The sequence below is a fragment of the Nicotiana sylvestris genome, chromosome 8, assembly GCF_000393655.2.
Source record: "Nicotiana sylvestris chromosome 8, ASM39365v2, whole genome shotgun sequence".
NCBI classification, from domain to species: domain Eukaryota; kingdom Viridiplantae; phylum Streptophyta; class Magnoliopsida; order Solanales; family Solanaceae; genus Nicotiana; species Nicotiana sylvestris.
The window spans coordinates 2136044-2151862 of NC_091064.1; the positions used below are offsets into that span (position 1 = coordinate 2136044).

The 15819-nt window shown below is 31.9% G+C and overlaps 1 protein-coding gene across 2 annotated transcripts; it reads right to left on the bottom strand.

Annotated features, from left to right (window-relative positions):
• Nucleotides 1–2376: 2376 nt before the first annotated feature.
• LOC104232445 (gibberellin 2-beta-dioxygenase 1-like) lies at nucleotides 2377–5597 on the bottom strand. 2 transcript variants are annotated; one of them, XM_070155665.1, is made up of 4 exons: nucleotides 5068–5597; nucleotides 3912–4260; nucleotides 3117–3178; nucleotides 2746–2883 (listed from the first exon to the last, which is right to left on the bottom strand). In XM_070155665.1, the coding sequence occupies exons 1-4, from the start codon at nucleotides 5472–5474 to the stop codon at nucleotides 2880–2882; spliced, it is 822 nt and encodes a 273-aa protein (XP_070011766.1). In that variant the 5' UTR covers nucleotides 5475–5597; the 3' UTR covers nucleotides 2746–2879. The 2 variants fall into 2 exon arrangements, with proteins under 2 accessions (XP_009783962.1, XP_070011766.1); XM_009785660.2 differs by lacking the exon at nucleotides 3117–3178 and having other exon boundaries at nucleotides 2377–2883.
• Nucleotides 5598–15819: the final 10222 nt, after the last annotated feature.

Below are 15819 nucleotides of genomic sequence, written 5' to 3' on the forward strand. Positions count from 1 at the left end.
TACAATGAATGTACAATTATCATACATTTATAATACAATCCCTTTCAACAATTATGATACATATACAATTATAATACAATCGTGATACATTTCCGAAAAATTGTGATATAACTATGTTCTTCATCTTCTTCAAGTTTCAATCACAACTCTACACTAAAAATCTAATATAATCGTACTATAATTGTATTAGTATCGTATCAAGTATTATTTTGGGTATTGAGATATCATATACAAGTGCCATACAATAAAGATTTTAGAAAATAAGAAAACAAGATTTAAAACAAGAGAGAAATCGGAAATCAAAAGCTTTGGAAGAGGAGTGAGTAAGCGAGATTGTTGGATTAGAAAGATTTGGGTATCAGTGGGAGAATTCTTACGGTGGGTAAGTACAAATATGGGTAATTGTTAAAGAAAGAGAGAAGAATCTTAAATATAGGGGGATTATGTGTAACTGATATGCTATATTTAAGGTATGTTTCATTTCCTCCTTTTTATGATTTTGTATAAAACTAGTAAATATAAGTATATAAAGTAATTAACATGGAACCTAAATAAAGGTAGTAAATAGGTTTCTATTATAGTATAGCTAGATAAAAATCCCAAAGAAGATCACCAAGCTGATTGAGGCAATTTGCAGAAGCTTCTTATGGACAGGAGATAGTAACATTTCGAAAAAAGCTTTACTAGCTTGGGAGAAAGTATACCAACCCAGGCCAGCAGGAGGTTTCAATGTTATAGATATTAGCTTATGGAACAAAGCAGTTGTCAGCAAACAATTCTGGAATCTATGCAAAGAAAAGAACAAGCTATGGATACAATGGGTACACTGTTACTACATAAAAAGCAAACATGTATGGGAGGTGCAAATGAACCAAGCATCATGGATCATGAGGAAAATATTGAAAGCTAAAGAAAACTTTGAGAAAGTAAGATACAATTATGAAGATCTCATCCAGATGCAGACTTGCTCCATAAAGCACATATACCATAAACTGCGAGGAGACTTTAACATAGTGAAATAGAGGAAATTGGTCTGCAACAATGCAGAATGTCCTAGATTCACGCTAACTTTGGTGGCAAATGGCTGGATAGATTGCTAAAGTGGGGAATTCACAATGATCAAACATGTCCTTTATGTTCACAGGCAAATATATCTATACAACATCTATTCTTTGAATGTCTATATGCTGCTGAACTATGGAAAAGATTGCTCAATTGGCAAGGTATCAACAGAAACATCTATGGTTGGACTGAGGAGTTACAATGGGCAGAGAACTGGGCAAGAAACAGAAGTGCAATAATAGAGCTGTTCAAGATTGTATTAGCAGGCTGTGTATATTTTGTGTGGCAGGAAAGGAACGCAAAATTATTTCAAGCCAAAGCGAGGAACTATGAGATACTTAGCAAGCTAATTGTACAAGAAGTACACTGTAGAAGCAATAGGAAAATAGCAAGGGTTCTAAGTAGACTGGATTACTATCCAACATAATAGCTAGAGTAGCAGAAGGATAATAATAGTGTGTACAAGGGAGGGAGGAAAGTATAGGAAAACCTTGTAAGGGTTCGGTATAGAATGTAAATATTTTTCCTGGTATATATAAAAGTTTAATTACCAAAAAAAAATAGTATATGTCGGAACCGACCATACACTAGCTGTAAAAGTGTATAAAATTCATATATTTTTGGTATATAACATACAGAATTGTATATATATACAAAAAATATATAGTTTTTTGACTATAATTTGGAGAGCAACTATATAATATCAATTTTCCATATTATTACTTCATTAAATTTTCTCCAGTAAATGAAGATACTTCGTCTATCTTATCAAAAGAGTCAGAGTATTGGTATCAATGAAGAGATAGAAGAAAAATGGATGAAGAAAATCAAAATAAGGCCCTACAAATCCATATTTTTCAAGATTTAAGAATGCATAGCAGTAGAGTTGGAAACAGTAGGGTCTAAATTCTATCCTAGTTAGTCAGAAATTTACATATTATTGAAACTTAAGTTTTCATCAACGTGGCCATGCGAACATAAATACATTATTGAAACTTAAGTTCTTGTAGGGTGCGCTTCTCTTATATGACTTTACGCGATATGAATCTGAATACAGTATTTCACTTATTTTCTCTGTTTGTTGAAGCCAAACGCCTCACTTACCATGACCGACCATATTTGAGTTTCCAAGAAAACAATTGGCATCGTTGGTGCAGCAAATGGGGTTGCTCTTCCTTTAACCAGAGGTCTCGAGTTCGAACCCTAGGTATGAAAAAATCTTTGATAGGGACGTTCCCCGAATGGGACCCTACGAGGCACGGATTCGAATATAATCGGACTCCAATTGACAGTTCAAAGAATAAATAACATTGGTAATGATCATGACTTTGAACTTATATTATTAACAAGACATGTGGTTACAAAAAATATAAGGAGTACAAAAAAAGATAGGATAACAAAGAGAAAGAAAATATAGTTTGCTATCTATAGGAAATCCAATGATCTATCTTTAAACCTATATTTGAGAATCTTGACAACCCATATACTTCTTTACAAGTAACAAGGTGGGACTTTCTTTCACAAAAAAAAAATAATAATAATAAATAATAATAAATAAAAAAAATCATAATGGGGCTATAGTACTTTCTCAAATAGGACCAACCTATTATCAGCTAGTCTAGAATTGTATGCTGATTTTTTGTACTCAAACCATGTAAATTCTTTGTACAAGCTGTCTTGATCCCCTTTTATTAGTGAAGCCAAAGGTGCTATCTTTTCACTCAATGGTGGTCCTCCAAAATAAATCATTGAAAGTCTTGATTTCAAACTATTGGCCAAAACCCTATGCTTTACACTCTTAAACCTTCCATTGGTCATCACCTGCAAAATTCACCATCATTACTAAAATTGTACTTAGCGGCGGAGGCAGAATTTCAGTTAAGGGGGTTTAAAAAAGAAAAAAGTTAAAAAATTAAAAGAAATTGATGCTAGTGGGAATTGAACCAAGGACCTCATAAAGATTTTGAATCCTCTTGACCACTTAGTTATGCTTTTAGGCTGTCAAAAGAATTTAAAACATAGTATATAGAGGTAAAAAAAACAAATTTACTTACATATACAGTGTAATTTTTCGACGAATAGCGTTCGAGTCCAATCCGCCCCCATAAATCCACCCCTGATTGCACTCTAGTAAATTACTTAAATATCGAATAATTAAACTAGAAAAATATGCAAATATGCTTAAAATCACATACAAAGTAACTTAATTTACCACATTCATCTATGCTCAAAACTAATTATTTTTGTTTTTATTTTGTCACAAATCCATATTATGATATCCAACTCCTAGGAGGAATAATGTAAAGTACAAAGAAAAGTTAGAGGAAAAGACACTATTAACCCTAGGATAAATAATGTCAGCATGCTAATTCTTCACCCCAATTACTTGGCAAATGAGCGAAAATAAAAAACAAAACTAGAAGCTTCCACTCAATAAAGACTAAATTTTGGAGAAAACTAGTGCCACCAAAAAATACCAAAAACTTAAGATGAAGTGATAATTACTCCTTCATTTTTAACTAGAGGTCTCGAGATTGAACTTTGGTATAAAATTGCTTTTATTAAGGAACACTTTACTCCCAAGAGGACTTTTCGGCACGAATTCAGATTTAGTCAGGTACCAATATAGATACCGGACACCGAATGAAAAACCAAAAAGAAGTCACCGAGAAATAAAGTTTTCGGGTTTGAATCCTGAGTATAGAGCTGCTTTTGTTAAGGAATACTCTACCATCAATGGGGCTTCGCAGCGCAACTTCAAATTTAGTCAGGTTCCAATACAATTACCGAACACCGAACGAAAAACAAAAAAAAAAGAACAGATGTCACCAATAAATAAAGGGCTATACCTGCAATGAATCACCAACATTGATGAAGAAAGAATTTTGATCAGGTGGTACAGAAATCCAATGTCCATCTTCAAGTGAAATTTGAAGTCCAGAAGTGTTATTTGATCTTAATAAAGAAATAATTTGTGGGTCAGTATGTGCACCAAATCCAATCAAATTTCTGCCATTGAATTCTTGAACTTCAGGACATGGAGGGTAGTGATTTATCCTAAAAACAGAGTCACTCTGTTCATCCATTAGTAGTTTACTAAATACATTCTTTGGATAAATCTTCAATCCTTCTGCTAACATTTCAAGAATCTCACATGCCATTTTCTTCATTGCTGATACATAATCATTAACAGCAACACTGCAATTATAAAATAAATAAATAAATAAATAAATAAATAATCAATTTAAGCAGCATAGCAATTGACATAGTCTATAATATCTTATTTTATCGAGGAATGTGGTGAGATGGTTGGAATTTTTTACCCTAATTAGGGTTTTCGAGTTTGAATCCTGAATAAAAATATTCCGGACAATGAGGCTAAATCCTTAGTGGGCCCTACTCCGTGTAAATTTTGATTTGTCGGATCAGTGTATTTCAAAATACCTAAAGCCAAAAAAAGAATTTCTATTGCCGAAAAATGTGGTGAGATAGTTGGAATCCCTCCGTCGTTCATTAGAAGTTTCGGATTCAAATCCTGAGAGCGAAAAATCCTCTAATAAGAAGCACTTTACCCCTTATTCACCTTACTCAACACGAATTTAAATTAGTCGGACTAGTGAGCTCCTTATTCACATTACTCAGGACGAATTTGAATAATTCGGACTAGTGAACTCCTTATCAGGGGCGGAGCCAGAGAATCCGACGCGGGTTCGGCTGAACCCAGTAATTTTTGTTCAAACCTTGTATTTATCTGAAAAAATTTATTAAACACGTACAATTTATTAACGTAGAACTCAATAACTTCCCGAACCCACAAATTTAAAATCATGGCTCCGCCTCTGCTCCTTATTCACCCTACTCAACTTTCCGAACCCACAAACTTAAAATCATGGCTCCGCCTCTGCTCCTTATTCACCCTACTCAGCACGAATTTGAATTAGTCGGACTAGTAAATTTCGAGATGTCTAAAGCCATAAAAGAAAGTAACTTTTTCTTGTGTCTTACCGAATATTTTCTGGGTCAAGACCCAAAATGGATGCAAACTTTTGGTAATTGAACTCAGAATTTGTTGACAAGAGAATGTATTCAACCCAACCAATATCACCATTGGTTCCAATCTTTCTATTGCCATAGCCAAAAGGATCAGCAGGACCTGCTTTTTCTTTCTGATTAAGAGGAGATGAGAAGAATTTAATGGCTTCTAATTCAAGATTATTAATAAATTCCATAGGAACACCATGGTTTATAATTTTGAAGAATCCAAATTCTTCACATGCTTTAACAAGAAGATTCTTGCTATCTGGTTTTGAGATGTCTATTATTGGAATATTACTAGGAAAAAATGAAGAAATTGGTTTACAATTCTTGACTATGGAAAATTGTTCAACTGCTGGTATTGACAAGACAACCATAGTAAACTTTGTGGATGACAAAATGAAGATTGGTTTTTTTTGGGTGTTTTTGGTTTTGGTTTATGACAAGTGTTTGATATTTTTTCTTGCTTTTTATGAGCAAGTTTTGGTGGAATTGTGAAGTAATGTACATTTGGCAGCAAGGACTGCTTCGCTATTTATAGAGAATTGTCAGAGTTCAATCGCAGTCCACCAAGTGTAAGGGCCTGGGGAGGGTGGGGTGGTCTTTTGGGGGGAGGTGGCAGAGGCGGACACACATAATGAGTTGAAGGATCACGGGCACCCGGAAACTTCGGCAAAAACTCCCCGGTGCACTAAGCTCCCGCTATGCGCGGGATCCGGGAAGGACCGGACAACAAGGGTCTATCGTACGCAGCCTAACCCTTGTATTTCTGCAAGAGACTGTTTTCACGGCTCGAACTCGTGACCTCCTGGTCACATGGCAGTAACTTTACATGTTACATCAATGCTCCCTTCTCGGCAAAACTCCATATATACTTGCAAATGTTTTCAGAAAATAGTCAAATAAGCATAGGCTCCGTATTAATCTTTATGAATAATGATAAATTTATACTGAATGTCATGATGCCTCCGCGACCGCCGAGTCCTGAGTCCGCCTGGGGGGTTTCGCAAGGAGAACTTAGACAAATGATACCATCTTATTCAAAAGATGGAGAAGGTATTGCTTCTAAAATCAAGAAGTTAAAGATTGTTTAAGTGGACTTTATTTTTATTTTTTTAATATTATGTGTGTACTTTAACCTGTGTAACAGGGGATTTAAATTTTTTCAGGTTATAAATTAATATTAATGCATAAAACTTGAATTCATTATTTTTTAAATTTCTATTTTAACCATGCGGGGGAAATTTTTGTTAAGCAGAAGTATTTGAAATCTTGTCTATACGGGTGTACATAGGTCGAGTTGGTTCGAATTTTTTAATTACCAAACCAAATTAATAGTGTCGGGTTTTAAAATGAATAAACCAAATCAAACCAACAAAGTCGGGTTTTTATCGATTTTTCTCGAATTTTTCGATTTTTTTCTTCGTATTTTTGAGTATTTCCGATAAAGTCTTCATAGCACAAAATATGTAACTTGTGCTCCAAATATTTTTTTAGCCGTAGTAGGATACAACTATATAATATATTTTTCAAGAAAATAACACAATAATATGAGATGAGTCATAGCATTGTAATAAAATATTCAATAACAAAGATAATAAAATTACTTAAAATAAATATTGTTAATTTATAAGCCATAATAAAAATGAACATAATCTAAAAGTATTATATAAGTCATGCTAAAATGAGTACATCTAATAAGTACTATTAATTACATGACTAAGCACTAAAGAAAAAGATAAACTAAGTTATGCATTTTCATTATAAACCAATGCAAAACTAAAAATAGATATCCGACACTATTGTCATTTCTAGTGTTGAATTGAATTTATTTTGTTAGCATTAGTATTGATTTGAACTTTATTTGAGTTACTACATTTATGGGCTATAAAACTTATTGGATCATTCAAAAATATTAAATCCAAGCTCGAAATATTACATTAAAAGATAAAAGTGTGAAATTTTTTAAGAAATATTTATAAATTACACTACAATAAATATTTATATGTATAAAATATTTTTAAAAATTGTATAAATATAATATCGGGTTGGTTTGATTTCGGTTTGACTTTTTCAGTTAAAACCAAACCAAATTAATTATAGTCGAATTTTTTTCTCAATACCAAACTAAATCGAATCAAACCATATCGATTTTTTTTTTTGATTTGACCCGAATTATCGATTTTCTTTGTACCCCTCTGTTTGTCTCAAAAAAGTGGTAGCAAAGCCACAATGACAAAATCATTTACTCTTTCATCTCTTCGAAGTGGTTTGATTCCAAACATAATTATTCTAGGATTAGTTATTTAATAATTATAATTCGACGAATATTAAAATTTGGTATAAAATTTATATTGATATTAACTAATATTCATAGTAAAATATGAGATAGAATGCAATCCCAAATTTTATTTGAGAATTAGTATTCTAACAAGACCAACACTGTTTCATGAGAATGATGTACTATATATATATATATATTTTGACGACAGTCTTCGTTATTGACTATTAAATGAAATGGAGAATAATGAAGAATATTTGTCCTTGTCAACTACCCGTTTTGTTTAATTAATGTCCTTCAGTTACGTTACGTAAAAAGTATTGGACAATACATGAAATAGCTAGGTCAACCGAACATGGACAATTTATTATTTTTAACCATTCAATAATCGGTGTACAAAGGATTCTGTGTTCACGCAGAGTTCGAGGAAGGTTCGTACCCTAAGGGGATTTGATGTAGGTGCACAAAGCATCCACATTCACACAGGGTCTGGGGAAGGACCGCATCCTAAGGTTTAATGTAGACAGCTTAACCTAATGCAAGTATTAGTGACTGCTTCCACAGCTCAAATCCACGATTTATAGGTCATACATAGATAACTTTATCAAAATCAATAGCCTATTGATCCGGTTAATTTAAATTTGTGTTGAGTAAGATCACTAATTAAGAGGAGTTGAAGTGGTTTATACATGTATATGATCGAAATCGGGCCCATCTATTGCATGACAGACCGGGACTGAAACGTGATGGGTTTAAGATCGACCCCGGATTATATCGAACCAAGGTACAAAGTTAGAGCATGCGTCTTCAAGACCATCGAGCCCGTAGCTCCGGAACCGACCCCGACTCCGACCAAGCTCAAGGAAATGTTATCGGACCGAATAACGGAAGGCCGAAATATGCGTAATCGGTCGGATATCACGGTGGGAATCTCGGCATATATCAACGAGTGACCGAATAATTAGCAAACCATGAGATTTTTTTACCTTTGTAGATCTGTATCTAAAGTAGGACTCCCCTACTAAAAAAAGGGGGTCTGGTTATTTATAATACATATTATAACATGATCCAAAGGCAATACCCTGCTATTTCTAGTTTTTATTATCTTGTAATTTTGTTCTGACATCGATTGAGGCACTTTCTGGCTCGAGGGTGATCAAACTTCAAGGATAAGACCGTTCAATTTGTGTGGTTTGCATTTATTTTTTATCATTATTTTCAGTATAATTTGTTTTCTCAATCTGTATCAAGTTATATCACGTATCCTTAACACCGCGTATAAATTCAATTGTTATCAAGTTTTAAGGGTAAAAAAATATCAAAAAATGAAATTAAAACGTCCTCATATTGAAAGGATCTTTATTCTCGTAGTTCGATAATCTTAGTGCCAAATCAAGGTATGGAATGTCTATTCAAAAGAACTTGAAGAAAAAGAAAAAGATTAAGAAATGACTTCGACCTTGAAAGCGAGCTTACCTTTTAATATTTATTGGTGGATCATTATCATTATTAGAAAGGCAAACATTCATAAAGATGCCCACCTAAAATGACTGCATTTATCAACTATTCTTTCTTTTTCTAAAAAATAAATTTTTATTCTTTAGCAATTATGTCTAACCAGGAGGGGTTGCTCTGATGGTAAGCAACTTCCACTTCCAACCAAGAGGTTGTGAGTTCGAGTCTCCCCAAGAGCAAGGTGAGAAGTTCTTGGAGGGATGGAGAACGGGGGTCTATTTGGAAACAACCTCTCTACCTCAGGATAGGGGTAAGGTTTGCGTACACACTACCCTCCCCAGACCCCACTAAGTGGGATTATACTGGGTTGTTGTTGTTGTTGTTATAGCAATTATGTCTAAGTTGATTTTCACGTCGGCCAAAAATTAATTGATAATACTATTAGCAAATCAAATAATGGTTTGAGGAAATTTTAAAAAAGAACAACCCGGTACATAATATATTTCACGTTCATGTAGAGTCCGGAAAAAAGTAGCACCTCAAAGAGTGTGATATGGATAACCTATCATAATTAGAGGCGGATCCAGGATTTAAATCATATGGGTTCAACTTTTAAAATTTTTAGTATGGAACCCATTATATTTTTAAAGTTATGGATTCATATCTACTATTTTTATAATTTTAGTGAATTTTTATATATAAATTTTTTTTTCCGCATCAAAAGTTATAGATTCGATCCGTTGAACCCATTAATACTACACTACATTCGCCACTAACCATAATGTATGTATCAGTAGTCGTTTTCACGTTCAAACCCGTGACTTATAGGTCACACGAAGATTTTGAAAAAATTAGAAAAAATTGATGTTGAGCCGCCATTTAACCATGGATCCCATGATTAATTAGAGAATATTTTTTTCTGTAGAAAGTCTTAAATCAAGATCTTTGGCAACCTGAATTTCCTAGGAAAGGAGTTTAAGCCGTATTGGAAATTCTTTCCTATGTTTCTCCGTCTCTGTCAATAATTTGGTCATATAATCTTTTAGTAAAACACATATTGAAGTGAACAATCATTAATAGTTTATATTAATTTGGGATAAAAAAATATTGAGAAAAGATCTTGAGACCCTCCCCCCCCAAAAAAAAAATATTTTTTACTTTTTTTCAAAATCCTATGAAATTTTTAAATTTCACTTGAAGTTGAATTTCGGAATCATTCGGATTTTGAAAAACTCCAAAAAGTTATTTTTCAAAATTTTTACTTCAAAGCACTTACAAAAATTTAAAAACAACTCCAAATTATATTCAAGTCCAAACACAACTCTAATTTTCAAACACTATTTTTAACTTGAAATTAATTTTTACTTATTTCTGAAATTTCACAATTCTTATGTCCAAACGCCCACAAAGTTGCAAAACTCATTGACTATTCATGCTCAAAATATCCTAGTGCCCAAATTTTCAAATCTTGCCTGCAAACGAGATGCTGGTAATCTTGTACCACATAATATGTAGATTTTGAAAAAGAGTATAAATAAGATAAAGGAGTTTTCAGAATTTCATTTTTTTTGTTTATAAATAATCGCCAACAAGAATTTGATTCTTTTTACGAACATGATGTCATAAATTTGCGAGTTTACCCCTTAAATCCCCGGATATCATCATTGCTTCTTTTCTAGAAAAAGAAGTTCACGAACCGTGGGCCTTCTACCTCCATGCGGCATTTTTCCGTCAGGCTTTTTTACTATAATTTAAAATTATCCTAAGATTGGAGTTCTTAAGGTCTAAATAAAAATAAAAAAAATCTGATAACGAGAATAATATTTGACCAAAAGTTAAAACGAAGGACAAAGTTATTTAATTTATAGTACATAGACAAATTTGACCATCTTCCTTCTCGAAAGAAGATAATTAACTATGGCTAGGTGATGGAGATCGTGCAAGTCAACTAATTAGACAATATTGTTCGCTTCATTTATGACATTTTTTTAATAAGAAAAATCTTGTAAAAAAAAAAAGAGGAGAATAAATGGCGTGATTGTTAATTAAATAGATCGAGAATCATAGGGTATTAAGTTCAAATCTTAGGAAAGTTGAAAATACTAGGTGATTTTCCTTATATATTCAAAACTTGATGTGCAGAATTATTCACTATCTGTATTATTAAGAGGTTGCGGGCCTCGTAAAATTAGTTAACATGCGTGCACGCTTGCCCGAATACTAATAATATACTCATTATGGTATGGTCTAATCACTTCTCTTTAATTCTTTTTTGGTTTATCTCTACCTTTCCTTAGACGTATTATTGTTAATCTTTCGCACTTTCTCACCGGGACATCTATGCTCCTCCTTTTTACAGGATCGAACCATTTCAACCCCGCTTCCCTTATTTTGTCCATCACAAAAATCACTCTCACCTTGCCTTATGTATATTCGTCTTGAACTTACTCTCTTAGTATATTCGCACTTCGATTTAATTATCATAATTTTTGTTACTTTCATCATCCGAATATATAACTTCTTTACTGGCTAGCACTCTATTCTAACACTATCATCAACAACGACGACGACCCGGTATAGTCCCATAAGTGGAGTCTGGAAAAAGATAGTGTCTACGCAAACCTTACCTCTACTCCGATGGGATAGAAAAGTTATTTCCGATAGCTATTCGAACACCATCATTATTATTAAATAAAAAAGAGAAAACAAGAGGAGAAATCTTAGGAATTAGATAGAAGAGAGGTGAGGGTTGCCATACTGTTGACAAGGAATAGTCAATGTCAGGCTGACTAGTCAATCCAGCAGCCCACTAGTTTTAGCTAGTGGGATAATTTTTCCACCACTCTTTGCCTCTCCAAAAATATATTAGAAATGTATAAATATATATAGTTTAGAAACCAATAATTAAAATAGATAACAAAATAAATATTCAGCAAAATCTCAAAATCTCACAAAATGAGGTCTGAAAAAGATAATATGTACGCATATCTTACCTCTACCCCGATAGGACATAGAGACTGTTTCCGATAGCCAATAACTAAAATAGATATGAGTTTAATAACAGATTTATAACCAATAAAATTTAAATTTTGACTCACGAAGGACTGGTTGGGATAATTAATATGGGCATTTAGCTATGTGTAAATTTATGCTCTCTCCATTTTAATTTATTTGAACTTTTTCGGAATACGAGGTTAAATTGATTTATTTGCAGTGTGAACTCAGATATAGACTCTATAAATTTTTTGAATAAACTTCACATATTTAAAAACTACATAAAATGTATTATAAGACACAATATTTAACAATTTAAAATATTTATAAATTATTTGTATAAAATATTGTCAAATACATCTTATTTGACTTCCTACGTAGTAATATGTTCATTTTTTGGAATAAAGGAAATATATTAATGCGCAATATATAAAATATGAAATAAAAATACATATATTAGTAATATGCTTAGATCTAAATATTTAAAAGATATATTCCCTTAAGTAAATAATCACTATATAATAATTTTATCATATTAATTCCTACATTATTAATCATAAAAATTCTCATGATAATTTTTACATTACCGATCTACGCTCATCTCAGTGTGATTTTACAAGTGAAATATGGAAAAAGTGTAATATATGCACGTCAGTCTCTACCTTGTGTGAATAGAAAAACTATTTCCGATACATATAACATGCTTGTTAAAATTATTCATTGCTTATACAATCTATTGATCAAACTATGCCACGATGATATCCATTCAAATTAACGAAGCATTCTGATTTATTTACACCTTGATCTTGATGCAGCTACATATCGTCATCACCAGCAGCAACAAATGCAATAAATACACTATAAGAAAAATTAAATTAGTTACGAAGTTCACCGCTAATCTATTAGTAAATCGTTGCTAACAGAATTTTTTAATGCTAGTTCATCGCTAAATAAGAATTAACGATAGATTTTTCAATTTAGCTACAATATTTGTCTGTCGTTAATTTCTGTTTTTAGTAGTGGCTATACTATACTAAGATTTCGCTATGCACAGGTTTTGGGAAAGACCGAACCAAAAAAATCTATCGTACGTAATCTTATACTGTATTTTTACAAGAGACTATTTTTACGACTCGAACACGTGATTCCATGATAACATGACAACAAATTTACCGGCCGCTATACTGTAGCTGCTTACAAATCAATTTCTGTCTTTTCTAAGTGGACCTAGGACAATTACAATAATTGGCAGAAAGAAATCACACGTGTTGAAGAAGTAGCCAAAAACTTCACTAGAAGGGAACGTCGACGCCTACAATATGTGTCGAAGATAACCCCAAAAGGTGTTATCCTGTCGTGGCTCCTTATCAATCGTTTACCTTTTTATATTCGTTTAGAAATTATTTATATTCGATAATCGAAAAAATAGGTATAACTTTTATAATTTTTGTATTAAACATACATAATATATAATATATCAAAAAATAAAAATAAATATTTTTTTAATTATTATTTTGTGAGATTCGATGGGGCCATATCGATTCAATGAATAGTCATATGGAAATGGAATGGAGGTTGCTTCGTCGTAGAAGTCCCATTACGTTGAATACGTGTTGACTGTTTGACACCCACTCATCAACATTGTCCTACGTGTCCATCTTTTGCTACGGGTGGTCAATTGATCATTCTTTATCGAAATATTACAAAAAATTATATTATAAATATAATAAAATATTAATTTTTAATCTATATAATATATATTAAATACTATTTATCGTAATTTTTTTTTTTTCAAAATATGAATATCCTTGCGAAAATTTCTGACTTCGCCACTAATCAAGGTGATGTGTTTGAAACTCGTAACAAAAAAAGTACTTCAAACGGTTGACGAATGCATGTAGAAGTTATATCTGTTTCATTTGACGTTATGATTGTTTGATTAAAGATAAGTTAGGAGAAAATTTAAAACATTATTCTTTAAAATAAATCATAAATATTTATATGATTATAGTTTAAAGTTAAACTTTTATTGAATATAAAAAAAATGTCATTTTCTTGGATAAATTAAAAGTAAAAAAATGAAAGCCATATAAAATGAGTCAGAAGGAATAAATAAAGAATTTGTTAAGTATATAAAATTTAAAACTTTATGAAAATATCGAATAAAGCAAATAATACCCTAAGAGGTAATTTGGCTTATGAACAAGATGTTTTGCAATTATAACATAAAAAAGTATAATATGAGAATTAAATAACAATAAGATTATTTAATAAATATATTTTAATTGAATAGATTAATTATATTGGACTAAAAATAAGATATACATACTAACATGTATTTTGGTGTAACACGAGACAAATGTGGTTAAATTTTTATTCACTCTATTAATGTCGGCGGTGCGAGACACAAAATAAAAAAAATTCTAGGATTGCGACGGGGCTCAACTCAACGTGGAACATTTTACTTCTCAAAATAGGTTTTCGAATCTTGTTTTCTATTCCAAATTAGCTTCCTTCTTGTCACAATCCATTCTTTCCATCTCATGATTTCTTCTTTATTACACTGAAGAAGAATAGGTAGGAACTTGTATTCTAATACAAGTGTCCTTTTATCAGTCTTTGTCGACCTTGAAATGAAAATATTCAACTCTGAAAATGATTTAAGAAAGAAATGGTCCCTTATATATGGGGTGATTTTTGGCACTCTAATATGTAGTTAGGTTGCTTATACTTTAGGGAAGGTATATGCTCCCATCTTTAGTTCTTTGAACAATGTCTACAAAAAACATTTACTATGTGTCTAACACAATTGACATTAATTGCGTGGGCTTTGTGTTATCTCACAATGAAAAACTTTACTATGTGTCTCACATAGAGGCGGACCCAGGATTTGAAGATGATTGAGACACTATTATCTTTAATATAAACAGAGTGGAGAACTTTATCGATAGTTGTTGGGTCCCGCAGAATACCGACAAACTTTCTGTGAGGACTGACATGTATGTGTGAGTTAGGAGGTGAAATTGGGTATGAAATTTGGAAAAAGAGAAGAGCGAAGTGAGTTGGAGCTTTTAAGGCAGGGGTTTAATCAAAACAAAAAAAAAAGAGTTGGAAAAAAGCCAATTAAAAGAAAAAGGGGATTTGGGGGTACCTAAGGCCATCTCCGACCTTGCCCCCATCTCCCATAATGAGAAAAATATTTAGGGGAATTTAGCTCCAACCCTCCCCCATTTTTGTCCCCAAAATGGGGGATGAATAGTGTTCCCTCAAATATGAGGGGTACACTATTCATCTCCCCTCATTACTATTCATCACTTTTTTATTATTATTTTATTATTTAATCTTTTAATTTATCTATTTATATATAACTAATTATGTTTATGTAATGTCTTTATAATATTAATATTATATCTTAACTTTGGTGTATAATTTTGATAAATTAATTTTCGTGCATTTATTATTTTTATGTAGAAATGGCAGTAGATGAAAATCAACGATTTCAAAAAATTTTATTTCGACATAGAAGAATTAAGGACGAAGATGCTCATTTTGCACTTCATAATGCATTAATAGATCATTTATGGGAGAATACTAGAGGTTGAAGTTGAATATTTATCTAGTATTTCGAATGAATTTTATCGTTATGTAATATGTATTTAATTAATCTTGTATCGCAATGATTTCACTTTTATTTGAATTATTAGCTAATCTATAATAATTGCTTACAAATTATATTATTTAAAATTTTATGGAATTGTTTTAATTATGAAAATTACAAATTAATAAAAATAAAAGATGGAATTTGTTTAATGGAAATTAAAAAAATAAAATTGAAATGAAAGATAATAATATAATATAGAAGAATTAGAAGAATATAAAAAAGTTTGGGAAAAAAATGGGGGAATGGTTGGAGTAAGCTGCCCCCAAAATGAAAAAATCTCCATTTTGGGGACCAAAAACGGGGTAAAGGTTGGAGATGCCCTAAGGTAAAA

What these genes read in the sequence shown, in the direction of transcription:
- LOC104232445 (XM_009785660.2), bottom strand. Translation starts at nt 5,474, where the DNA reads ATGGTTGTCTTGTCAATACCAGCAGTTGAACAATTTTCCATAGTCAAG. An exon ending in CTTGACCCAGAAAATATTCG is followed by an intron (nt 4,261 to 5,067) that starts GTAAGACACAAG and finishes TTATAATTGCAG; the next exon opens with TGTTGCTGTTAATGATTATG. An exon ending in ATGTTGGTGATTCATTGCAG is followed by an intron (nt 2,884 to 3,911) that starts GTATAGCCCTTT and finishes TGAATTTTGCAG; the next exon opens with GTGATGACCAATGGAAGGTT.